This window comes from Dipodomys spectabilis, unplaced genomic scaffold, assembly GCF_019054845.1.
Source record: "Dipodomys spectabilis isolate Male_0828 unplaced genomic scaffold, ASM1905484v1 ptg000003l, whole genome shotgun sequence".
In the NCBI taxonomy this organism is placed as follows: Eukaryota; Metazoa; Chordata; class Mammalia; order Rodentia; family Heteromyidae; genus Dipodomys; species Dipodomys spectabilis.
This window is the reverse complement of record NW_024870680.1, coordinates 11480043-11507602: the sequence shown is the minus strand read 5'-3', so window position 1 is coordinate 11507602 and position 27560 is coordinate 11480043. Positions and strand designations below refer to the sequence as shown.

At 40.1% G+C, this 27560-nt stretch overlaps 1 protein-coding gene across 2 annotated transcripts; it reads right to left on the bottom strand.

Moving 5' to 3' along the window:
• Positions 1-253: 253 nt before the first annotated feature.
• Positions 254-27560, bottom strand: Alg8 (ALG8 alpha-1,3-glucosyltransferase). Of its 2 annotated transcripts, XM_042689766.1 has the most exons (13): positions 27429-27560; positions 24674-24752; positions 21082-21275; positions 17001-17110; positions 15622-15689; positions 11469-11595; positions 10999-11102; positions 9634-9754; positions 7195-7334; positions 5668-5807; positions 3100-3197; positions 2743-2815; positions 254-738 (listed from the first exon to the last, which is right to left on the bottom strand). In XM_042689766.1, exons 1-13 carry the CDS (start codon positions 27521-27523, stop codon positions 507-509), a joined length of 1581 nt encoding a protein of 526 aa, XP_042545700.1. In that variant the 5' UTR covers positions 27524-27560; the 3' UTR covers positions 254-506. The 2 variants fall into 2 exon arrangements, with proteins under 2 accessions (XP_042545700.1, XP_042545704.1); XM_042689770.1 differs by lacking the exons at positions 10999-11102; positions 11469-11595.

Here is a 27560-nt window from a genome sequence, read left to right as displayed (position 1 = left end):
CAATGGAAACAAACAAACTTTCCTGGAACAAGGTGTACAGACCGGGGGCCAGCACACCATCTGCCAGCACACACTCCAATAGGAAAATGTAGGAGCTGATAATGATCTATAAGTATTTTGTGCAGAAATACAAAATGGCATTTTATTTACATTTCTCTCTGAACAGAGGAAATATTTCTCTCAGTATTGGAATCTAATTAAGCTTTATATCCTGCTAATCAGATTCCATTTGCCTTCAGTGAGCTCGACAGTCTGAATGATCTCAGAGAACTTTCACAAGGAAAGGTTGAAGTTTTTTCAGATGTGTTCCAGTGCATGTAGAGGGCAAATGGCTTCTCACCATGGCAACAATCAGGTTGCTAGGCTGGGCAAGGCCAAATGTGGAAAAATGGTCCTCTGAACAGATCTACTGAAATGAATGGCTCATGCCACTGGCAACTTTCTTCAGGTTCTGATTAATTTCCCATGAAGTAATTGCTTGGCGTACATCCAAGCAGTTCCTTTATTTAGTGCTTCTTTGTCTTGCCGATGAAAGGGCCAATCAACACTGAGCAGTACAGCCTAAACCATGCGTATGTGATGCCCACTGCACAGTATCCTGAGGTCAGTAACAAAGGGATAAAAGGATACCTCAGCTTCCAAGAGGTAAAAGGGAACAGGAATTCACAACAGACTTCCAGCGGCACTAGGCCAAGGAGGTACAAAGTTTCAGTCCAGTTTAAGAGAGCTTTTTCTTTTCTGAAGGAAAAGAGAAAAGGGCTGGTTTTAGATAAGCCATTTTGGTTTAGTAAACACTCCCCAGCTAAAGCTTCCCATTGCCACATTGTGATGTGAACTGCAGCCAAGGCTGGAGTCAGAAGACTGAACAAACCTCACAAGTAGCAAAAATACTAATGATCTATTATAGTACCTTGGCAATCCAAATTTTCCCAGTCATCTACATATGGTATCACTTAGCTGAATCTACTCACACAAAATTAGCCCTGCATATGGAATAGAGAAAGGGACTGGGTGCTAGCTAGCATAGTAGCTAAGACCATACGTACATAATTGAGGATTCAAAGTCATTTTTAAATTTGCTAAAGTATAAATAAGACAAAATTTACTACTTTATATTTTATTTTTAATATATTTTTGTAAGCATGCATCAATAATAGTTTAACCTTTTTTTTTTTTTTGCCAGACCTGAACTTAGGGCCTGGGCACTGACCCTGAGCTTCTTTTGCTCAAGGCTAGCACTCTACCACTTGAGACACAGTGCCACTTCTGGCCTTTTCTATTATGTGGTACGGAGGAATCGAACCCAGGGCTTCATGCATGTTAGGCCAGCACTGTACCACTAAGCCATATTCTCAGCCCCAATAGTTTAACCTTTCTTTGGCCAATACTAAAGTTTAAACACAGAGCTTTGTGCTTGCTTGGGTGGTTCTACAACTTTAGCAATGCCTCCAGCCTGGCTTTTTGCTGGATATTTTAGAGATGGAGTTTCAGACTTTCCTGCCCTGGCTGACTTTAAACTATAATCATCCAATCTCAGCTTCTTGAGTAGGAATTAAAAGTCTCATGGAATTTTCTGTCATGAAGTTTTTTGTTTCAAACCATGATCCTCAGATCACAACCTCCTGAGTAGCTAGAATTATAGGGGGGAGTTACCAGCCCCCAGCCCCATGAGACTCTTATCTCCAGTTTACCAGCAAAAAGCCAAAAGTGGAGTTGTGGCATCATTGAGCGAAAAAGGTAACCAAGAGTTCAAGCCCCAGTAAAAGAAAAAAGAAAAAAAATATAGTCCTAATATTAGTTAGAAAAGCAAAAACTTATTCTCATAATTCTGTAATAATTTTTAATAATTTTAGTTTTTTCCATTTTTTCTGTATTTTGTAATTTTACCTATAATGCATATTTCACATTCCGGTTTTAATTTTCATATTATATTTTATTTTTTTTGAGACAGGTTCTCACTATGTAGTCTATGATGGTCTTAAACTCTCCATCTTCCTGTCTGTGCTTCCTAAAGTATCTATGTGTCACCTACACCTGGCTTTCAAAGGGGTCTTTCTCGAATACTCCCCCAAACTAAAGATACAATCAATGCTGTCCTGATAAATGTATTATATGGGTAATTTATCCTTCCACTTAGCAAATTTAACAAAAAAATTTAAATCATTATTTTTATTTAATTTTTTTATTGTTACTAAAAGGAGATGTACAGGGAGATTACAGTTATATAAATCAGGTGAAGAGTACATTTACTTTGGACAATGTCACCCCTTCCCTAACTCTATGAGTTTTTCTCTCCCATCCTGACCCACAAGTTGTACAGTTCATTTTCAACATAGTGTCTAATGAGTATTACTGCTGCATTTAGCAATTTTAAAAAAATGGTAATGTTATACTATTGTTATAATGTGAAACAAAACTTCAAAGGCTTATCTAACTTTTTTTTTTTGTCGGTCGTGGGGCTTGAACTCTGGGCCTGGGCGCTGTCCCTCAGCACTTCAGCTCAAGGCGAGCGCTCTACCACTTGAGCTACAGCGCCACTTCCGGTTTTCTGGTGGTTTATTGGAGATAGGAGTCTCAAGGTCTCTCCTGCCCGGGCTGGCTTTGAACCGCGATCCTCAGATCTCAGCCTCCTGAGTAGCTAGGATTACAGGCGTGAGCCACCAGCGCCCGGCAGGCTTATCTAACTCTTAACGGAGTATTTTACAAGAGTAAATATAACTTTAAATTTACTTTTTTAATTACCTGAATAGTGTCTTCAGTGAATAAACACTGTAAATGGTGAACAGTACCATGAGTAAGATTTTAATGGGAAGCTCTGTCAAAAGAAAATACAGATGATAGCTTAGTTGACAGATAAAAGGTCTCTAATAATTAAGGCAATATAAGCACACGGACACAGTAATATGTCAAATTAATGAACTTGACCACACTTTTTTTTGTGACATCTAAGTATACTTAAAATTAGGGGCAAAAATGAGAGAACACATGAGCTTTCTCCTTTTGAGAGATTATAGTGTTGATTGGTTAAGTCAGAGAGTCCTAATGTGTAGCCCTGGGTGAAAAGGGAATGCTAGTCAAAAGTCAAAAGAAGCTGCTTACCTGGTGCAGTGAAGAGCAGAGGGAAGAGAGAGTAATGTCCTGTTGTGGTCAGAATCAAAAAAATTGAAGCATCTCCTGCTTTTTCCACGGATAAGAGGCTAAAAATAAAATTTTTTTATGATAATTTCTTTTTTTTTTTTTTTGTCAGTCATGAGGCTTGAACTTGGAGCTTGTACTCTGGGCTTGTGCACTGTCCCTGCACTCTTTAGCTCAAGGCTAGAGCCCTACCACTTGAGTCACACAGCCACTTTGGGTTTTCTGGTGGTTAATTGGAGAGAAGAGTCTCATGGACTTCCCTTGCCTGGGCTGGCTTTGAACTGCGATCCTCAGATCTCAGCCTCCTGAGTAGCTACGATTACAGGCATGAGCCACCAGTGCCTGGATTATGATAATTTCTTAAAGCAACTTAAACTACACTTGCAAAAAGCTTGAATACAGCATCTATTGTTACTCTTAGAACTGGCTTATGCATAAAATAAATATTGATTCTGCTACAAGTCCAGTTCAATTGAAAATATCCATTTGGTTGTCATGTCAAAAAGGAGCTTTACAATGTCGGTGGGGGGGAGAGGGGGGGAAGGATTGGGTGCGGGGGAGGGGGGAGGCTGGGAAGGGAGGTGAAGGGTAAACAAAGGAGGAGGCTGCAATGCGTGGTAAGAAATGTATGCATTATCTTGCCCATGTAATTGTAACCCCTCTGTACAGTATGTTCACAAATAAAATAAAATTAAAAAAAAATATCCATTTGGTAAGCAATTGATAATATTGTACCATGTTGAATCTAGGAATACAAACAGTGCGGCTCACTTTCCTGACTAATTGCCTTCTCCAAAAAAAAAGGGATGTTGTGGGGCTGGGAGGTGCCTGGAGGGAGCAGTCAGGGAAACAGGACTCAAATTCATTCCCAAACCTGTAGTTTGTCTTGTACACAAAGCCCTGCACCTGTATGATGTTCTGACTAAAGATATTAAAAACTGCCAGGCACTGATAGCTCATGCGTATAATCCTAGCTATTCAGGAGGCTGAGATATGAGGATCACGGTTCAAAGCCAGCTTGGGCAAGGAAAGTCCCTGAGACTCTTATCTCCAATAACTAACAGAAAACCAGAAGTGGTGCTGTGGCTCAAGTGGTAGAGAGCTGCATTGAGCTGAAGAACTGAGGGACAGCACCCAGACCCAGAGTTCAAGCCCCATGACACACTCTCTCTCTCTCTCTCTCTCTCTCTCTCACACACACACAGATATTAAAACTTCTGCTCTCCTTTTATTTGGAAATTCCATGTTGCTAAATAAACCCAGAGAAACAGGGACTGACCTGAAAATTTTGCTTAATGTTTTTTTAGAGATTAAGTGATTCCTTAAGCTTTGAGACAAACTTCCAGAAAAAAGGCTGATTCCATTACCATCTATCTACTGAGTTCCAATTATGAGCACTGCATTTACAATGCCTTTTCCCTCTCTTCCCCACCCTAGAATAGCAGAGTGAAAACACCACAAGATTTAGCATCAAAAGACCAGGCTAAGCTCTGAGTGCTATTTGCTAGTTGTATTGCTGTGTAGCCCAGGTTATCTACCATCTCTATCTTTCTGACTCTAACTCTCTAGTGCTGAGATTACAGGTGTATACTGCTATGCCAAGCTTGGGAGTGTTTTTGCTAGGCATAGAAAGTGCATGCTTTATTTTTTCTGTGATTCTAGACTGGAATCCAAGGCCTCATGCAAGGCAAGTGTTCTTCCACTAAGCAACAGCCCCAGATGGCATCTATTACACAGGGGTCTACACATAGGCGTATGTTGCCATATCTGGCTTAACAGTGTTACTTTGGATCAGTCATGAACTCTCCAAGTCAGAGTACCTGCTGATGCTAAGATAAGAATGATACAAATGTATGCTAAGTACCTTAAAGATTGTTGAGGTATGTTTTCAAATAAAATAAAATAAAATTTAAAAAAAAAAAAAAAGATTGTTGAGGCTCAAAAGAAGACAAAAACAAAACAGTTCTGGAAAATCTATGGTGCAGTATAAATGTTACAGAATTATTCCAGAATGGAGTCAGACCTTACTTGACTGACAATTAATAAGAAACCATGGAACTTTATTTTCACAGATGTAGTAATGCCAAAGTTCATGCTTTCCAAATGATGCTGCACTCACTATGCAGACCTATCATGCTAATCTAATACAAAAAACACATGCATTTTTACACACTTTACAGGAAGGAGAACCTTTTTTCCCCCCCAACAGCCATTTGGATATTTATAACATCATTCAAAAGCCACACAAAATTCAATATATGCAGATGGCTGTAGGCAACCCACAAGAAGTATAATGTATCTACCTTGTCATGTACCAAATGATTTTGTGGCCTTTATATGGTTCTCTGGATAGACATTCCTCTCCCCTACGAACCTTCATGGGCCTAAGTTAAACATTCCTGTGCTGTCCTATTGGAAATCTGTCCTTTGCCTTTGCCTATCTAATCCCACTGAACAAAATAAGAGAGAAGCAGAGCAGTTGGAAAACAGTGAAATTGGTCAGCAATGCTGATTGCCAAGTTATTAGCTTACCTCATTGGGAGAATTGCAAGGAGAATCGCTTTTTCATGGACATGCCACCCAAACATGAAGGAGCTCAAGGCACAGAGAATTAGGCATCGAAGGAAGCCTCTGGGCCCTTGGGGTTTAAACCAAAGACAGAAAATAGAGGGCTAGAAACAATAGGCAAAGATAAAATTTCAGTATAGTTTCAAGTTGGCTTTATAAGAAAGTATTTAGGAAAGTACAGTTTGCATCATCTCTGAAAAACAGGAGATTCTAGACAATGCTTCATTGAACTGGGTAATTTATCCCTTTGTGCACAGTCCATTGAAAGTTAACTAACTTTTAAAGGGAAAAGCAGGTATTTAGAAGCATGAATCTAACTTACTACAATTAATCCTAGTTATTAAATAAGTTGAAATGATAAGTTCTGGGATATACAATATAACCATTTATGACAGATTTATTATTAGTCAGCTATATTATTAATTGATATTTACTGAACCTCTTAAGTCAAACTACCCAAGTTCACACATTTATGGACTAGTAAATTAGATTTTACACTATTAATAAATAAGTATCTGGTTCTATGAGCTTGAGTGTGATTTACAGTAAAACTATTACCTTTTGTATAAGCTTATGGTTTGAGATTTTGAGAAAAACAAAAACAAAAAAACACATCTGCCTTGGTTAAAATATGAGCTTAGTTACCTACATACCAGTTCTGCCACATAATTAAGAAGTCAGATATCTTTGCTAGTAGGTTCAATCATTTGGAAACAAAAATTAAAACTGCATCAACTATCAACAGGGCTGAGCTTTACAATGACTCTTATTAAAATTCTATCCATGCACTGTGAATGAAAGTTGTAACACATCCGACCCACAGTAGACTGATGTGCATAGAGCCACAGCCAACTCTTAGTTCATTAAGACATAATATCCATGCACCAGCCAGATGTATTCTGATCATTTTGCCAAGGCTGACAAACAAAACAAAGTGTAGATATTCCTGCCATAAAGATTTCCTTTTTCTCAACCATGTGGTCTATACCTCCTCCTCCCTGGCCTCCCCATGCCAGACTAGACAGATGGTCTCATAACCAGTGGCAAGAATCTCTGACAGAGAGGCTTTATGATAATTCTTTACTGTGTTCAAAGTTCCTTTAAGAATTGCTAGGCAGGGCTGGGAAGGTGGCTCAGTGGTAGAGCATGTGCCTTACATGCCTGAGGCCCTGGGTTCGATTCCTCAGCACTATATTAGCAAAAAGAAAAAAGCTGGAGGTGGCGCTGTGGCTCAAGTGGTAGAGCGCTATCCTTGAGCTGAAGAGCTGAGGGACAGCGCCCAGGCCCAGAGTTCAGGCTCCATGGACCGGACCCCTCTCCCCTCCCCCCCCGCAAAAAAAGAATTGCTAGGCAATATTTCAGTCTGTAGGATTTCAGCCATGGAATTTATCCTGCAGTTGGAAAAGCCTGAAAGGTGAAATTCAATCAGCCAGGCAGTAAGCAAAGCAGAGAAACACACTGGAGAAATGAGTACCACTGCTGAGGTCTTACCAGCATGGCAATCAGGGTGCAGATGAGGGTTGCCAAGGGTGTGACTGAGGGCAGGACCGTGTGCTGAAACTGCTGAACCAAGCCACTAGTCATTGAGGCCTTGGGGATCTTATTGGGGTTGAGAAGATTCAATTCCAAACCTACACAGAAAGTAGACATTTTATTTTGCTTTATTTTTGTTAATGGAACTTCACATTTTGTTAGTCAATTCCTTGAGAAAAATAAATGAGTAAATCTTATTGCTGTTCAAACCAAGCTTTTATGAACTCATCTGTACTATCCTACCTCTTCCAGAATGTGGCTTTTACAATTATAATCAGTTGTAAGTTATGACTAGAATGGAGAATCTGTGCAGCCTACAGGGTTTGGCTTATCAAGTCTTCCATGATCTAGTCCCTTCTTACCTCTTCAGCCTCAATTCTACAGTGTTAAGTGTGGCCTGGCCATAATGAAACTAACTGTATCCCCAACACATAACTTAACACTATGTCTCTTTCTGAGGCTTTGCTTAAAATGACCTCATTTTGCCAAAATAACTCCTTCTTTACTCACCGAGAAAGCTGAGTTTCTTGTGAGCTCTGTATTTTAGTGTTCACTGCACACTGTTTTTATGTACTCATTTCCTTTCATGTGTCTTAGAGACAAATGATGAATTCATTTCTATCTCCAGACATGGGAACTCTATAAATTCTTATCAAATGATCTAAGTCTAGCTCTATCCCAAAAAGCTCCAGAGCAACAGGAATAGTCTCAGCCTAAGCACCTATGCAATTGTGACTAATGCCATTCAAAGTCAGTGCAGTGTAGGAAAGATGAAGACTATCAAAGTATTTTCTACTTATTTACTCCTTTCCCTTTCCCTTCAGCTTTTGATTTTCTTTTAAAGCTAACAACTATTTCTTTGAAACACAGTTGCTTGTGCTTTGTAAGTAGGTACTCCAGGGGAGGCATAGCAGTTTTTCATAGCAGTTTCAGCCCTGGATCTCAATCTGGCTCAAGCTGGCTGTTCAAAGCTTTTTTGAAATACATTGTTCGAAATTACTTTTCAAGAGCGCCTTGTATATTAAGGCTGGACTCACAGTGAGTGACAATGTTGCTACCAAATTACAAGTTCCAGTAAGTACATGACAGTTAATAGCAGTTACCATACAGGAGCTACTTGCCATGTGCCGAGAGTAGACATTACTTTTAGCTCCTTAAGGCAGACAGATGGGCAAATTTGTTGAAAGCCACATGACTAATAGGTGGTAGGACTAAACTTGAGTATGTCTAGCTCCAAAGTCTCTGGTACTGACAATCCACCATTTTTTTTTTTTTTTTTTGCTTTTGTTCCTTATATCACACTGTGTGGGAACAGTTTCAGCAGTAGACTCCCCACAGTAATAAGTAAAGTAAGACTACAGGAATGTAATGACTTGGTAAGGTGCACAGCAACAATTTACACCAAGTCTTGCAAAATCTAGATTAGAAGTCAACAAATCTATAGGCTAAGGGCTAAATCCAGCCTTCAGAGCCATTTTTCCATAGCAGTGAAGGTATATAAATGACTTTTACATTTTTACTTTTTTTTTTTTATTATTTAAAGCAGGGCTCACTATATTGCCTAGGCTACTCTTGAATTCTTGGGCTCAAGTGATCCTCCTGCTTCAGCTACTCAAGTAGTTGGGCCTATACACATGGGTCATCATACCAGTTTTTCACATTTTTTAAAGGACAAAACAAAACAAAAATACTATATATGTGATACACTACAGAAAACTTTGCTAACCATGGCTCCTGGTCCTGCATTTTCCCACAATGCTCAGCTGGATTCACAAATGAGAGGCTGAGGCTGGGGCTCAAAGAGCAAGCATGAGGCCACAAGTTCAAATTATAGTACCACCAAAAAAAAACCCAAAATAAATAAAACAATGACAGACTAAACTATTTCATTGTGAATTATTGTTAGCAGAGCCAGATTAAGGCCTGTATTTAACTTAAAAAGCCAGACTTAAAAAGCCTAGCTCAGGCATTTTATTTCTGTTCCTCTCATGCATAAATGCAGGGATATCACTTTATTGATTTGAAACTCACAGTCACAAATTACACATTCTTTCCTTGCTTCTTCATATATTTAAGCTTAAATGTGGGTTAAATTCTGCTGAGTAATGTTTTCCTTTAGGCAAAAGTTACCTTTAAAAAGTGTTTAAATATTTAGTTTTTTTTTTCCCCTCAGAGACCCACATCTCATTGCCACAAGGAGCTTTTATGAAGAATGCAGTCTGTTTACTGCTTTAAAGCCTCAGCTCCAAAAACTGCTGCCTTGTTGTTCCTGATAACTGATGTTCAAGACTACAGAACAAACAGTTCTGCCACATTCAAAACACAGCAGGCTGTCCATTTCTCCCAGTGACCAGTCCTTTCAGCATTCACAGGCTAGGAGAAGACCTGCTACCATACCGATGATGGACAGCACTTTGTCCAAAGCATTGTAAAGAGCCCAGAAGTTTGGAGCCCAGTATGCATGGCAGAGGCCTCTCTTGAAAGGAAAGAGTCGGGAAAACAATTGAGGCAGCTGGTTCTGTTGAAAAGAGAAATGAAACTGATTAAATAGTCATCAAACACTTCCAAGCTCAAAAATAGAACTGGCTAGAGCACAATGTGGCCCACATTAGGAAGTCTTTGTTCCTTTGGGCAAGTGGTTGTCTGATGCTGTGCAGTTCAGAAACCACTTTTGTGAACTGACCACTGGGACAAGACGCATAGAAATACTCTGAATCTCAGTCCATGCTGTTCTGGAGTAAATACAATGAAGGTCTTTCAGATGCAAAGGAGATTACAAAATGCACCTGATCTGGGTCTCCTGGAGTGAAGGGAGAGCAGGGCAGAGAACATGAAGGTTCTTCTGTTTCAGTAGGATTAAAACCCATTTCAGGGTGGGAAAGGAAAAAATGTGAACATCTATTATAGGCACTTGAAAATACTTGCTGACCAGTAAAGACTGCAAAATACTGATTTTTTTTGGGGGGGGGAAGTTAAAAATAAATTTTAGAAAGTAAGTGAATTTTGAAATATGCAATCCACAAATAATGAAGATCAATTTTGTGAGTAACATTTCAGTTAACCTATACAAAGGTGAATATGCACAAAAATGTCTGAGGGAACACTACCTTTGAGAGGTCATAAGAGGTACATGAAGTAAGAAAGGACTAGTTTTTACTTATTTCGTACATTCTTGGCTTCGTTGTTTTTTCTAAACAAAACAAAAACATGTATTACTTTATTTTATGTCAGCTGTGAGGCTTGAACTCGGGGCCTGGGTGCTATCCCTGAGCTCTTTTGCTCAAGGCTAGCACTCTACCACTTTGAGCCACAGTGCCACTTCCAGCTTTCTGGGGGTTAAATTGGATATAGAAGTCTCACACAGTTTCCTGCCCAGGCTGGCTTTGAACTGCGATCCTCAGATCTCAGCCTTCTGAGAAGTTAGGATTTACAGGCATGAGCCACCAGTACATGGTATATTGCTTTGTTTTTAAAAAAATTAAGAAGAAAGAAAGAAAAAGGCTAGACGGTATTATGCTTGTGGGGAGGATAAAAGAGGTTGAATATTGTCAAACTAAATTATTTGCAACCATGAAAATGGAATAAAGAAACTTGTTGGGGATGATATGTTTAAGGGGAGGGGATGAAATTGATTAGAATAATATAAACATGTGTAGAGATGTAACAATAACCCCTCCCCCTACAATATAAACCAATACTACTACTACTACTACTACTACTACTAATAACTACTACTACTACTACTAATAATAATAAACTTACCAAAGCTAGGAAAGGACCCAATGAAAGAGCAGACACTAGGAAGACAATCAGTCCCAGGGAAAAAACACGGACAAAACTGAAACTGTTCCACTGGACAGAGCCATCTGCAGAAAGGGAACACTGTCATTATCAAGCGCATGGACAAGTGTCCCCCAATAGTAACTACAAGATACCCCCAACAGGATACTGATCTTCCTCATTTTTTGATAGTGGCTTATATACAGCCCAGACTGGCCTCAAATTCAAGATCTTTCTGCTCTAGCCCCTTGAAAGATGGGATTATATGCCATTCCACCCAGCTGTACACTAGACCATATGGAAAGAGCAGAGAAGTCAGGATGGTAGAGGGTTTACAGGGTCTAAAACTGAGAGGTACATGCTGTGCTTCATAATACTCTATTAATAAGCCACTAAGTCAATACAGTGAATGAAGGGAAAAAAAAGATTTTTCTATCATCACTGACACTCGCCTGGTTTGCTTGAAATGAAACAGTAAGATCGCAGCAGATATACACCATAGGCCGGTGCTACATAGAGGTAGATGTGCTTGAAGTGGAGAAGGGTGGCAATGAGAAATGCTCCTTCCATATGCCTTTTCTAGGACAGTGAGAAGGGGAACAGTACTTTAAAATTCAAAGTAAATGAAATGCAATTATGAAGTATTCTGAATTGGACTCTGAAACAGAAAAAGAACATTAGTTAAAAAGATGGCAAAATGAACATAAACCAGGGTGGTTTCTTAATCTTGAATGCCCAGTTATGTAATATGGTACCCTTAGGGGAAAATGAATAAGGGATTCAAGAACTCCAACTCTGAACTACTTTTGCAACATTCCCATAAAGCTAAAGTTATTCTAAAAAACAATGAATAGAAAGTAGAAAACGACTTAGAAGGCTGAGGGAGGAGAATTTCAAGTTTGAGGACAGCTTAAACCATGCAATAAGATTCTATCTCAAAATCAAAGAGCAAGCAAAAAGAAAGAAGAAAAAAGAAAAGTTTTTTTTTTTTAAAGTTGAGGTCTTGTTATGTTGTCCAGGCTGGCCTAGAATTTCTGGGCTCAAAAACTCCTCTTGTCAGCTGGGTGCTGGTGGCTCACGCCTGTAATCCTAGCTACTCAGGAAGCTGAGATCTGAGGATCATGGTTCAAAGCCAGCCTGGGCAGGAAAGTCTGTGAGACTCTTATCTCCAATAAACCACTAGAAAACCAGAAGTGGTGCTGTGGCTCAAGTGGTAGAGCACTAGCCTTGAGCTGAAGAGTGCAGGGACAGCACCCAAGTGGAGTTCAAGCCCCTCGACCAACCCAAAAAACCAAAAAAACAAAACAAAAACCCCTCTTGTCTCAGCCTTCCTAGTGACAGGACTATAGGCATGAAACACCACACCTGAAGTAGAATCTATTTTTTTTAGAAGATATATTCTAAAACACAAATGAAATACGCTAACGTTATATATAAAAATATTCCTCCTACATGTAGATCACTGTACTACTCTTCCCTTCTATATGATTTAAATTTTCTTTTCTTTTTTCTTCGGTTGTGGAGCCTGAACTTAGGGCCTGAGCACTGTCCCTCAGCTCTTCAGCTCAAGGCTAGCGTTCTACCACTTGAGCCACAGAGCCACTTCCGGCTTTTTCTGCTTTATGTGGTGCTGAGGAATTGAACGCAAGGCCTCATGCATGCAAGGCAAGCACTCTACCACTGAGCCACCTTCCCAGCGCCTTAAATTTTCTATAATGAAGGCAGTTTGACCTTATGTCTAGTTGACTTACACATTCACTATTTCGACAAGTGATTCTTAAGTATGAAAACTGATGCTGAACCAGGCACTAGTGGCTCATGCCTATAATTATAGCTACTCAGTAGGCTGAGATCACAGTTTGACAACCTGAGCTGGCTTCAATTAACCAGTAAAAAGGCCAGAAGTGAAGGTGTGGCTCAAGCCTTGAGTAAAAAAGCCAAGTAAGAGCTTGAGACCTTGAATTCAAGCTCCGTTACTAACAGCAGAAAACAAAACAAAAACACTAATGCTGAGACACAGGATCTACTAGAAACAGCCAGAGCAGTTAAGTTACTCCCATACCTTGTTTTCAAACAGGGCTGGAAAGCTGGTGGTTCATGCCTGAAATACTACTCAGGTTGAGATGAGTATAGTGGTTCAAAGACAGCACAGGCAAAAAAGTGTGTAAGACTCTTATCTTCAACTAATTACCAAAAAGCCAGAAATGGAGCTGTGTCTCAAGTGGTAGAACACTAGCCTTGAGTACAAAAGCTCAGGGACAGTACCCAGCCCACGTTCAAGCCCTAGGACCAACACACACACACACACACACACACACACACACACACACACACACACACACACACACACACACACACACACACACACACACACACACACACACACACACACACACACACACACACACACACACACACACACACACACACACACACACACACGGTAGAGCACTAACTTTGAGCACAAAAGCTCAGGGATAACACTCAGCCTAAGTTCAAGCCCTAGGACCAACATACATACCACACCCACACCCACACCCAGAGTCTCTACATGATGTTATGCTAAATACAACCCCCTCCCTTTTTTTTTTTTTTAAAAAAAAGGTAGACCTGGGGTACTCAAGGCCTTCAGCTATCTAGGCAGGCACTCTACCACTCGAGCCACATTGCCAGCAGTTTGAAGCCAGTCCAGGCAGGAAAGTCTGTAAGACTCATTATCTCCCATTAAACCACCACCAAGCAGGGGGGTGGGAGTCAAGCAGGGCACCAGTGGCTCATGCCTCTAATTCTAGCTACTCAGGAGGCTGAGATAGGAGGATTGAGATTCAAAGCCAGGAAAGTCAGTGAGACTCTTTATCTCCAATTAACTACCAGAAAACTGGAAGTGACACTGTGGCTCAAAGTGGTTGAATGCTAGCCTTGAACGAAAAAGCTCAGGAACAGTGCCCAGGCCCCTAGAGTTCAAGTCCCAGCATTGGCACATAAACAGTTAGTGAAACCTTGTTTGATAAGTAAATTGATTGTGGCATTCCTAGCCATGTATGGGAAGCTTAGGCAGGAGGATCAGGGTCTGAATCCTATAAAAAATACAAGAACCTATCTGAAAAATAACTAAAGCAGGGAAGGGAAAAAACAAATAGTTTAAATAGGAACCGGGAGTTGGGGGGAGGGGGAGTGTAGTTGTAGAGTTGGGAGGGAAGGGATGGTAGGGGAAAAACAAAGGAGGAGGCAACAATGCTTGATAAGAAATGTACTCATCACCTTGCTCAGCTCATGTAATTGTAACCCCTCTGTACAGTATTTTCACAATAAAAAACTTATTAAAAAAAAAACTAAAGCAAAGAAGGGCTGGGGTGTTGTACAATTGGTAGAGTGCTTGCCTAGCAAGCTGAGGCCCCAAGTTTAAATCCTAGAACTGCAAACAAAACCCCCTAGAGTAAACTAAAAAAGCCTGAATTTTATTTATTTGCTTATTTGAGAACCATCCAATAATCATTCATGGTACACACCAATTATGTTCTATGTTCAAAGTGACTTTTTCCACAGTGTTCTTTTTTGAAACAAGATTTCACTATATATAGTCTTAAATTTATAATCCTCCTGCCTCATGAGTCTCCTATTTCTTATTGGAATTACAGAAATGCACCATCACACTTGGCTACTATGTGGCTTTTTGTGGCTAAGAGAAGTTTATCAAGACATTTATAGTCAACAAAAAAAACTTTCATTTATTTGTTTACAGTGTGGGGTACTGAATCCATGGTGTCAGGCATGCTAGGCAAGTCCTCTACCACTGAGCCATACTTTGAGCCCCTATAGCTAATAAAGAACTTTAAAACAGATTATTAAACTTGATCTTCCCAAAGTATCTATGATAGGTTTTGCATTACAAAAAAGAAGAATACAGGAGTAAATTTCATGTATGATATACAATCATTCCCAATGACTTGTCTTTGGTCAAAGACTTCCAAACTTGTTGCATGAGATATTAAAATCCCTTGGGAAATTCCTAAACCCCAATCCAGGAGATTCTGATTCAGATTAAGGAGGAGTGGCCCAGATACCTAAAATTTTTATTTTCTCCTCTATAAAAGGATGGCAATTATTAAGACAATTTCATAGACTGTTTATAAGGTTTATTCAGTAAGACATTCCATGCAATTACTCCAACTCAGCAAATACATGTGTGCAGCCCTTGACTGAGTGACTCAGTGTTAGTCAAGATTTTAACCCAACTTTTTCTGATTCCTTATTTTCTATTTCCCATTCTATTTTTCTACCAGCATTTGATGGCAAAGCACCAGCAGACGTACTATGCTATAAAAATTGCCAGAAATTTCTACCTACAGAAATGGCCCCCACCAAACACAAAACTCAAGCTTAATTCAGGCCTGCCACACTCTATTAAGTTCTTCAAATATAATTTTTCTCATGTGTAAAAGGAAGAAAACTTGTCAAAAGACAGAATTTTTGAGAATACCCTGTGTCTATAAAACTTAAGAGACTAAACGGTGGGTCAAATAAGTAATCCATCACCCACTGCAATGTTGCCTTTACAAGTTAAACATCAAAGGGTTCAAATCGAATTAGGTGCTTTGTATTTACCTGGAACAACCGTGCAATGGAGAGTAGCATTAATCCAAATAAAAACCCATTGTACTGGAAATGGATATCTGGGGGAATGTCAAGGAAAAACAAGAGGATAAAAAATTCTAAAAGAACTATGTCAGTTAAGTATAGAAAATGTAAATGCCTTCTTAATATGCTAAAATTAGACAAAAATATTACTATTAATTTGGCTTCCCATAAACATTTTCTATAAAGAGTCAAACCCTAGAATTAGAATTTATGTTTAAGAAGAAAAGCAAAAAATGTTTCCATACCTTAAGGGCCCAGGCAGCTAAAAGCCAAGAAGTTTTGGTTTTTTTAGAATTAGGGATGAAGAGGGAAGGGACCCCACAGCCACTGAAAGTCAGTGAGCAGGATTCCCATTTGTTCTTTTGTTTTTTGAAACATGATTTCTCTATGCAATTTAGGCTAGCCTCAAACTCACTATCCTCTTGTTTTAGCCTCCCAAGTACTGGGATTACAACCATATACTATTACAACTGGCTGTTCTATTGTTTGAAGCACAGATAATTTATTTTTTTGGGGGGGGGGTTTCCTGTGGCTTGAACTCAGGGCCTGGAGGCTGTCCCAGAGCTTCCATTGCTTAAGGCTAGCACTCTACCCCTTGACCCACAGCTCCACTTCTAGATTTTTCCTGAATGGGCTAGCTATGAACCACAATCCTCAGATCTTAGCATCCTAAGTAGCTAAGATTTCAGGCCTGAGCCACCAGTACCTGGCTACATGATGTCATTATTAAGCATCACAATATCTGTGAGGTTGTTAGAATCATACTTTCTACAGATAAATAAAATAAGGCTCAGAGACGTTAATTTACTAAACTGTATGACAATATAACTAAGACTACAGTCAGATCAAACTGAAACAAAACCTGGGTGTTTTCCTCCACACTAGTTACTTTTATGGAGACTGAAAAATATTAGGCTTCTTTCATTAGGATTTTAATTACATTCAGACCCTTTGTGTTTAAGAACTTCATTAATATGTGGTAAGCTGAGATAGTGGCAAAACATGAAGTCCTGAATGTTCCCATAAGTTCACTATGTCTTTCCTATGAAAGGTATTTAGAACAATGTGTTATAACATTTGTTAGATAAATCTAAAGACAAGCAACAGATTGCAATATGCACACATATAGTACAGAAAATTTAACTGATTCTTACATGTTACCATTAACTTTCCAGGAACAAAATATCCTAACAACCAGAGTCCAGTAAACCTGTGCAGAAAGCAAGGTGATAGGAGCCCAGTAGCCTATTTTCTAAAGCAACTTACATTTGATAATCATCACTATAAAAAGTTAATTATTAAAGTACAGCAGAATAAGTAGGGGACTAGTACACTATCAAGGATACGGTCCACAATTAACAACCCGAAGTTCCATAGCAGTAACACTGACAGAATAAACTTCGGCTTCTCCGTAAGTTCTTTACTTGCTCTTTTTCCATTAATGCATTTACAGCACCTATGTTGACACATCAGAAAATAAACAGACACAACTTCATCTTCACTAGAATACAACAGTGCTTTCTGTGGAGTACACTATGGTCCATTTTGGGAGCCATTCTTGACCAACTGTCTATGCTATTTTGTTGCTTGAAAAACTGGAAGCTAAGAGATGATCTCAGAGTATATTTAATAAAACAAAAAAAATTAAGAAAAAAAATCAAAAATAAAGATTTTTAAAAAATCAAGAAGATACACATTATTTCAGTTCTTAAGAGTAAAAATGCAGCCAGGCCCTGGTGGCTCATAAGCTCAGGGACAACACGGAGACCCTGAGTTAAAGCCCTATGACCTCCCCCACCCCCACCCCAAATGCAGGAGCAGGGGTATAGGTCATAGTAGAGTGCATGCTTACCAAGGCCTTGTGTTCAATTCCAGTCCTCTCCCCCACAAAAAAAGAAGGGTAGTGAAAAATGAGGACCAAGGCGTTTAGTATCTGAACTAGAGAGCATATTGGCCAAATTAAGAACAAGCCATATAAAAAAGTATGTTACTGCTGAGACAGTGACAGCAGTAGGTGAAAGGAGAAAATAATCCCATTTTTATTTTATACTAAGTATGTTTCAAAATACTCTAGTGTAGAATGCACCAAAATGTTAGTGGTGATGATTATAAAAGAGCAAGTATCAGTCTTTTGTGTGTGTGTATACGTGTGCCTATCTTGGGGCTTGAATTCAGGGCCTGAGTGCTATCTTAGTTGCTTTTTTTTGCTCAAGGGTAGTGCTCTACCACTTGAGCCACAGCTCCATTTCTGGCTTTTTGGTAATTTATTGATGATAAGAGTTCATGGAAAGCCAGGTGTTAGTGGCTCACACCTGTAATCCTAGCTAGTTAGGAGGGCTGAGATCTGAGGATTATGGTTCAAAGCCAGCCCAGGCAGGAAATTTGTGAGACTTCTTTTGGTCAGTCATGGGGCTTGAACTCTGGGCCTGGGTGCTGTCCCTCAGCTCTTCAGCTCAAGACTAGTACCTACCATTTGAGCCACAGCACCACTTCTGGTTTCCTTGTGGTTTATTGGAGATAAGCGTCTCATAGATTTTCCTGGCAGAGCTGGCTTTGAACCGCATTCCTCAGATCTCAGCCTCCTGAGTAGCTAAGATTATAGGCGTGAGCCACCAGCGCCTGGCTATGAGACTCTTATAGTATGAATAATAAAAGCAATTAAAGGGGGACTAGAAAAGGTGGTCTCAGGAAACTTCAGTTTTCTTTTCTTTTCTTTTTTTTTTTGGGGTCTGGTCGTGGGGCCTGAACTCTGGGCCTGGGTGCTGTCCCTCAGCTCTTTGGCTCAAGGGTAGCACTCTACCACTTGAGCCACAGCGCCACTTCCGGCTTTTTTCTTTTTGCTTATGTGGTGCTGAGGAATCAAACCTAGGGCCTCATGCATGCAAGGCAAGCGCTCTACCACTGAGCCACCTTCCCAGCCACATTCAGTTTTCTAAAAAATGAATAACTTTACAGAATAATTAAGAAAACTAAACAAATTAATAATCTAGCTGGGTGGCACATTCCTGTAACTCAGTTACTTGGTAGGTGGAACAGTCCGAGGCCAGCCCAAGCAAAAGCATGATACTCCATCTGAAAAGCTTACTAAAAGCAAATGGACCAGGGGTAGGGCTCAGGTTGTGGAGTACTTGACTAGCAAGCTCAAAACTCTGGGTTCAATTTTTAGTACTGTACAAAAAGTAAATATAGTAACTATAGATAAATAAGTAAAAACAAATCTGAACACATCGTCTAGTTTGGGGAGCCAGTACCCAGACTTTAACCGTTTCATTTAACTGCTTCCTCTACTTTGCTGATGAAAATACATTCCTGCCTGTCTGTCTGTCTACTGGAGAGTCTGAACCCAAAAACATTTTTATTTGAAAGGACTATACTACAAAGCACTTTCTTTTCCAACTATGGCAAGGTCATAAACATTGAAAGTTGTGCAGTTAAACACAAGTTACTCAATAAGAACAAGCAGGGTTAAAATATTCCCAAGGGACTATTTCCTGACTTGGACAAGAGTCCAGAGGGCCTCACAAATAGAAATGATATATTTATGACAAGGGCCACTGAAGGAACAGTCACTACTGTCAAAAATCACACCCATGACCTTAAGTACTATGATCAAACAGAAGCCAATATTAACTAAAAACATTATCTGGAAGTCAATGTACAAGACATGTATTTTATTTGTTTCCTTTTGGTAGTTGTGGGGCTTGAACTCAGGGCCTGGGGACTGTCCCTTGGCTCTTCTGCTCAAAACCAGTGCTCTATCACTTTGAGCCACAGCTCCACTTCCAGTTTTTGGGCAGTTAATTGGAGGTAAGTCTCACAGGGATTTCTCTGTCTTTGCTGGCTTCAAATTTCGACCCTCAGATCTTAGCCTTCTGAATAGCTGAAATTACAGGTACGAGGTGTACCCAAATGACACCTGTGTTTTTAGCTGCTTAAAGTTAAGTTATAAGCACAAGATGCAAAACATAAAATGGTATTAGCAGGAGCAAGTGAATGTGGATGATAATGGCTGAAGTAGTTTGTATGCATATGTGAACAGAACAATGAAACCTGTTGAAATTGTTTTAAGAGGGAAGGGAGATAAGGGAGACTAATAGAGGTGTTAAGTTAATTGAAATACATTGTATGCATGGATGGAAATGTCACAATAAAACCCCTTTTATATACCTAATGTATGCTAATAAAATATAATTTTAAAAAACTAAAAAAATAAATATGATACAAACATAGTTAAGGGCAGGGAATGTGGCTTAGTGGTTGAGTGCTTGGCTAGCATGCATGAGGCCCTGGGTTTGATTCCTTGGTACCACATAAACAATAAATAAATAAAATTAATAAAATAAAAGGAAAAATAACCATTAAAAATTTAAAAAAAGGAACACAGTTAAAATAAGAATCTTCATGAGGATGGGAATGTGGCTTAGTGGTAGAGTGCTTGTCTAGCATGCATAGAGTCCTGGGTTCCATTCCTCAGTACCTTATAAACAGAAAAAGCCAGAAGTGGTGCTGTGACTCAAGTGGTAGAGAGCCAACCTTGAGTAAAAGTTCAGGGACAGTACCCAGGCCCTAAGAGTTCAAGCCCCAGGACTGGGGGGAAAAAAAAAAAAGCTGGGTGCCAGTAGCTCACGCCTGTAATCCTAGCTACTCAGAAGGCTGAGATCTGAGGATCACGGTTCAAAGCCAGCCCAGGCAGTAAAATTCATGAGACTCATCTCCAGTTAACCACCAGAAAACTGGAAGTGGTGCTGTGACTCAAGCAGTAGAGCGCTCGCTCGCCTTGAGCTGAAGAGTGCAGGGACAGCCCCAAGCAGAGTTCAAGCCCCAGGACTGACAAAAAAAAAAAAAAAGAAGCTCAGGGACAGTGCCTAGGCCCTGAGTGCAAGCCCCATGACTAGCAAAAATAAAAAATAAAAATAAAAGAAAGGTTCAAACTTAAAAAAAAAAAAGAATCTTCATAAAGAATCCAGAAACAACAAAAAGCATTTGGCAAGATTTCCCAAGTTCTATTAAGAACAGACTTTGGTGGTTAGCACCATGGACACATGTACAAGTTTGCATGTACTACATGCATGTGTGGGTCCCAAACAACAGGGCAGATCACAGAAGCTCCTGAAGGGCTTTCCACAAGGAGGGAAAGAAAAGCATGTGGAGATATTCTGGTGAGAAAAACTACTTCTTTATAGAACATTCACAATCTCTTCAAAGATATCTGAAACTTCTCCTTATGCCTATTTGTTCTACAAGACTCTGCCAGAACTGCTCACTGTAAATATTCATGGTTTAAGATACAACTCAGTTTTTCATTGTAGCATTTGCAATAATATGAATTTGGTTCCTCTAAGTTGGGAATAAGTCAGTACTAGATACTATGCTTCTTCAGTCCCCTCCGTACAAACAAATATCTCCACAGATACTTTCTGGACTTACTCGTGAACAGCATACACAAAGAGTGCATCTGTAAAGATGACAGAAAATCTCTGGAAGAGTAAGGTCCTTGAGTTGAAGTAGTTCAGATTATATACATTAAGCATCTCTTCATCAAAATATTTGGCAACATGTGACAGGACATACTCAAACCAAGCAAAAAAGGGAGGATAATCCAAGGTCCACTCTGAAGTTGACTGGATAAAAATCAAAGGAAAAATACATCATAAATAACAAAATAAACAATTAAAAAATTTCATTTTTCTAGAGTCTTTAAATGTTTATAGTTAGGAAACATTCAGTGGATGAAATCAATGTTATTGCAAGCTAATTTGAAAAACTGATAGCATATGGAGATTGAAGTAGGCATTTTTCCTTGTAGGTTAAATTCTCAATCTGCTGATTAATCTATTAGTCCTGGTAAAAATAGCAAAGCTCTCAAAATATGGAAGGTCTGTTCTTGAGGCTAAAGCTCTCATTTACTCTCCTGATTCTGAACATCTATCCCTATTTCCTTTCTTTTGGAATTATATTTTCTTTAGCATTGAATGAAATCAAATTGGACAATAAATTCAAAAAATAAAGTGTATTAAAATTGAGAATAAACAATTCGTCATATAAAAAAAATTTCATTATCTGGTCTTTAATGTCCTATGTAAAAAAGTCCAGAACACTATGGGTATGGTACATGCATATAAGCCACACACTTGAGAAGTTGAGGCGGAAGGCTGGTCTCCTGCTTGGGAAGCTGGAGTTTGAGAGCAGCCTGGACTATGTTGCAAGACCTTGTCTTCACACACACATACACACATACACACACTTCTCTCACTGTGGAATGCCTGAAAAATTAAAGACAGGCCTTGAACCTACAAAAACTGACACCAGTATAATGTGCCTACTTTGCAGTTTTTACTCTAGAGTAAAAAAATCTTCCTCTACAGGTATACTAGAGGTTTAATCACAGGGTCTCTCAGTGATTAAAAAAATAAAGAGAGGTGAAAAAGACTTAGGCAAAATACTTGTTAGCTCTCTGTTCATTTTATTTATTTCTTTTTTGCAATGCTGGGGAAAGAACTCAGGGCTTTATACACTCTCAGCAAGTGCTCTGACACTCACCTATATTCTTAGCCCAATCTTCTGTTTATGAGGATGAATTTACTCTCCCTGCAGTGTAAGTAACAGAAGCCTCATATGAGGCAAACCCAGAGGCCCTTGTCAGAGCACTGAGGTTATGAATTGACTTACTAAGTTCTACACTTTGAAAAATTCCTTCTCTAACCCCAAATTGCCAACAAAACAGAACAATGAACTGTGGAAAGAGAAGTTAAAAATTACATTTTTTATTATTAACATTTTAACATTACTACTTTAATTAATTAATTGTGTGATGGTACTGAGGCTTGAATGCAGGGCCTTGCCCTCTGGCTTGGCTTTGTTGCTTATAGCTGCCACTCTATCATTTGAGCCACACCTCCAATTACAGCTTTTTGCTGGTTAACTGGAGATAAGAATCTTTCCCAGCTGCCTTCAAACTGAGATTGTCAAGTCTTAGCCTTCTGAATAGATAGGATGATAGGCATGAGTCACCAGTGCCTAGTTCTTCTTTTATACAGTTGACATATGTTTATAAAAAAGACAGTGATAACTATGGCTCATGCTTGCAATCCTAACTACTCAAGACACTGAGATCTGGAGGATAATTGTTTAAGGCCAGGCAAAAAAATTTCCTAGACTTCACCTCCAAAATAATAAGCAGAAAGCCAGATGGATATGAGGTTCAATGATAATGTACCAACCAATCAAGTGTGAGATCCTGGGTTCAAGCCCCTATACCACCATTTAAAAAAAAAAAAAAAGATACTAAATCAGGTGCTGCTGGCTCACACCTGTAATCCTAGCTTACTCAGGAGGCTGAGATATGAGGATCATGTTTCAAAGCCACCCAGGAAGGTAAGTCCCCGAGACTCTTATCACCAATTAATCACCAAAAAAAAAAAAAAGCTGGAAGTGGAGCTGTGGCTCAAGTGATGAGAGTGCTAGTTTTCAGCAAAAAAAAAAAAGCTTAAGGATAGCACCCAGGCCCTGAATTTGAGCTCAGGACCATCACACACACACACACACACACACACACACACACACACACACACACACACACACACACACACACACACACTATCAAATTCATTGATAAATTTAGGATAAAAAACATCAATACTGATTTAAAAATATGAAATTTCCATTTTAGTGGTTCATTAATGGAGCAGAGCCTTTATAATACAAATGGATGTATGATTTCCTGTTAGGGTTATGAAAAATAAAAAGTTTCAAAATTACTGTTTATGTAATTTTAATACATTTAATTGTCAATTTAGATTTCATTAACATTTGCAGTTTCTAGTTACAATTTTAAATGTCAGAGAGCACTCTACCCTTAAAGTGCCATTTTTAGCCAGGTGCCAGTGGTTCACACCTGTAATCCCAGCTACTCAGGAGGCTGAGATCTGAGGATCACAGTTCAAAGCCAGTTTGGGCAGGAAAAGTCCATGAGATTCTTATCTCCAATTAACCACCAGAAAATCAGAAGTGGCACTGTGGCTTAAGTAGTAGAATGCTCGTCTTGAGCTGAACAGCTCAGGGACAGCACCCAGCCCAAAGTTCAAAGCCCATGATTGACAAAAACAAAAAAACAAGTGCCATTTAGTTTTCAGAAATCTAGATGATTTCCTGAATTTTGACACATATTTTTATAATTTGGGAGTGGAGCTAAACTCAGTGGTTCATACCTATAATCCTAGCTACTAGGAAAGCATCAATCTGGAAGGCCAGATCAAGCAAAAATTTAGCTAGACCTCAATCTCAACCAATAGAAACTGGAGTTGGTGGTTTGCCCTTGTCATCCCAGCTATGAGGAAAGCTTATATAGGAGGATCATAATTCCAGTTGGCCTAAAGAAACAAGGTGGGTGTGAGGCTAAAAAACAAAAACAAAAATTCAAAGCAAAACCTTACCTAAAAAATAACTAAAAGCTGGTCACAAGTGACTCATGCCTGTAATCCTACTAAGGAGGCTGAGATCTGAGGGTCACACTTCAAAGCCAGCCTGGGCAGAAAAGTCCCTGTGAGACTCTTATCTCCAATAAACTACTCAAAAAAGCCAGAAGTGGTGCTGTGGCTCAAGTGCTAATCTTGAGCACAAAGAGGCTAAGGAACAGTGCCCAGGTTCTGAGTTCAAACCCCAGGACCATTAAAAAAAAAAGCCTAAAGCAAAAAAGGGCTAAGGGGCACAGTTCAAGTGATGAAGCACCTGCTTAGCAAGCACAAGGTACAAACCTTAGTACCAAAAAAAGTTTTGTTTTGTTTTGTCGGTCATGGGCCTGAACTCTGGGCCTGGGCACTGTCCCTCAGCTCTTCAGCTCAAGGCTAGCACTCTACCACTTGAGCCACAGCGCCACTTCTGGCTTTTTCTGCTTATGTGGTGCTGAACAATTGAACCCAGGGCCTCATGCGTGCAGGGCAAGCACTCTATCACTGAGCCACCTTCCCAGCCCCTCCCCCCAAATTTAAATAAAATAAAAATAAAAAAAAATTTAACTTACCTCATAATACCACTGGGATATTGGCAAACTGTGAGTGATAGCAAGCCAGTTTCGGTGTACTTCAAAATCTGTGGAATGGCTACACAATGAGAAAAATAAAATGGAGATTAATTTAGTCAGAAAGACTGACATCCCCATAACAATCACAGCTCACTATCCTATGAAGACACAAACATGCATTAGAAAATCCTGAAGCTGCTCGCTTATCTGGAGGTTGGAAGGTCAAAGTTCCTCTTGAAGTTGTTTAAGTCAGTTAAAAGGGCTACAGAGGGGGCTAGGAAGGTGGCTCAGTGGTAGAGCGCTTGCCTTGCATGCATGAGGCCCTGGGTTCGATTCCTCAGGCACCACATAAGCAAAAAGAAAAAAAAAAGCTGGAAGTGGCACTGTGTCTCAAGTGGTAGAGCGCTAGCCTTGAGCTGAAGAGCTGAGGGACGGTGCCCAGGCCCAGAGTTATGGCTCCACAACCAGACCCCCTCCTCCCCCCCCCCCAAAAAAAAAAAAGAAAAAAAAGATAGGGCTGCAGAGCTATCTGGCTCTCTGAAGAGCTAACTAAAAGCATAAAGTCCTCAGGCTATTACTTAGAAGTGATGTTCTCTAGCTGACAACCAATTATAATCCTACATACTCAGGAGTCTGAGATCTGAGAAAAGGTCTTCCGTGGTAAGCAAAGGAAGAAAAAGGCTTCTGCTCTGCTTTCCATGTGTCCAAATTTTTCTTTCTTTTCTTTCTTCTTTCTTTCTTTCTCTCTCTCCCTCTCTCTCTATCCCTCCATCCAAGTATCTTCTCTCTTTAGAGTAATATTTGTCTATACTGTGGCTCCTCTCCTATTGGACACAGGATGGGCTCAATCTTGTCAACAGGTTACACAACACTTCCCGGTACATTTGACACATTTCCATGGTGACAACTTTCTCCTAAGAATCTCAGTCTCATTCCTTTATTTCCCTCCCTGTATCAGAAAGATGCTGACATTCTTCTAATTTAAGATCTTGTAACTTATTCTACTTTGGACAGTGTTATTTACTTCTTGGTTTCACTGTCAACTATGTAATACTTTGTTTTATATTTCTGTGTTCTGGATGTGTCTTTTTCTAGGAGAACATTTAGAATATTTGAAGAAGTTTAGGAATATTTTCCTAGTTGCACTGTATCAATTTCCTTCAGTGCTTTTAGTTTCCTCTGGAAACTTCACTTTGTGATAACCAGGTACATAATTGAGTTTCACTAGTCTTTTCTGTGGGGTTGTTTTAGTTTCCCTAGAAAAGAAACCTCTGATTTTCTGCTTTTGCAACTAAGCTGAAGAAACATGGTAAAGAAGGCAAGGGGAATGAGCCACTCTGTACAAATTTCCAATTAATTTCCATTTTCTGCCTCATTTGCTCCTTCCACGTACCTTGTACCTCTGGATCTAGAGAATCTTCTACTTCATTGCTTCAGAAAAGAAGGGGAACAGATATGATGGCCAACATTATGGGACTGCAAGTACAGTGACTTGGGTTGGGGATACAGTTTAGTGGTAGAGTGCCGTCTAGCATGTGTAAACAGTCTAATTCCCTAGCACTGAAACAAGCAAATAAATGAAACTTGACTTTTAACCAGTTTCCCGGTTTTCAGACCACATATCCAAGTCTTGAGCTCTTTAAATTCTGCAAGGAAAATAAACTCTTGTCTACTGTCCTCTAGATTAAAAAGGATATGGGGGAGACCAAAGAGTCAGAAAGCATGAAAGGCAAAAACTGTTATTGATATTAACATCAATATCAATATTGTAAACACTACCACTTGGTACCTGGTTTCCATACTTTCAGTTGTAGCCTTGCAGCCGTTTTTCACACAACTGTCCTAAACATGATCCTTTTTTTTTTTTTTTTTTTTCTCTTTTGGTCGTGGGGTCTGAACTCTGGGCCTGGCACTGTCCCTCAGCTCTTCAGCTCAAGGCTAGTGCTCTACCACTTGAGCCACAGCACCACTTCTGGCTTTTTCTGCTTATGTGGTGCTGAGGAATCGAACCCAGGGCCTCATGCATGCAAGGCAAGCGCTCTACCACTGAGCCACATTTTCAGCCCTTAAATATGATCTTAATAGTCCAGTGTCATCTTGCCACTGCTTATATTAACCTGTGTCACTTTTCCTCCTTCATTGCTCTTCACCCACAGTGAGTACATTCTACAATTAGAATGCTCCGAGTTCTTTCCATCACGGGACTTTTGCACTTTACTTTCATTATTCTTGAACTGATTTTTTTTTACATTGCTTAGTTTTTCATTCTCTGGATTTTAACTCTTAAAACATCACCTCCTACAAGAGGAGTCAAGGCTCTGCCACGTAGTCACTATCTCCTTCACACTCTGAAGCTTCCCTCTTTGGTCTATTTGCTGCCATCAACTCCACGGAGGGGAAGATCTGGAACTGTTTTGCCCTCCACTGCATGTGGGCGCTTGAGAGCACTGAGTGGCTGGTGCCAGAGGCAGAGGCCGACCCTGGCGGAACGGTGTCGGCGGGTGATCTTAAACCCGCCAATCAGGAGGAGGACCCAGGAGCCCACAGACTCTAAGATGACTCGGGAGCCCTAGCCAGCCGCAGCGGTTACAGCAGTTCTGCACCCGCACGGCGGGGCTCCCGCCAAAGGCGGAGTGCTGAGCGCAGGGCCTGACGCTCTCCTTCCCTGGCATCCCCAGGATTACCACTGGCTTCACTCCCGCGCCGACCCACCGCGGGGCCTTCCCGCCCAGCCCCTGGCCGTGCAGGTCCTTACTAGGTAGGAATGAGAAGGCATTTGAGGAAGGTGACCCCGAGCGCCAAAGCCGAAAACCAATGGCCACCACCCGCAGCAACTCCGGACGCCGCCATTCCTTCAGCACCACTCACTTTCAAACCGCGTGGATCC

Coding starts and splice junctions, on each gene's coding strand:
- Alg8 (XM_042689766.1), bottom strand. CDS start 27,523: ATGGCGGCGTCCGGAGTTGCTGCGGGTGGTGGCCATTGGTTTTCGGCT. Junction 17,111..21,081: donor TTTGTGTATGCTGTTCACGA/GTAAGTCCAGAA, acceptor GTGTCAACATAG/GTGCTGTAAATGCATTAATG. Junction 3,198..5,667: donor CTTGCAATTCTCCCAATGAG/GTAAGCTAATAA, acceptor TTTTATTTTTAG/CCTCTTATCCGTGGAAAAAG.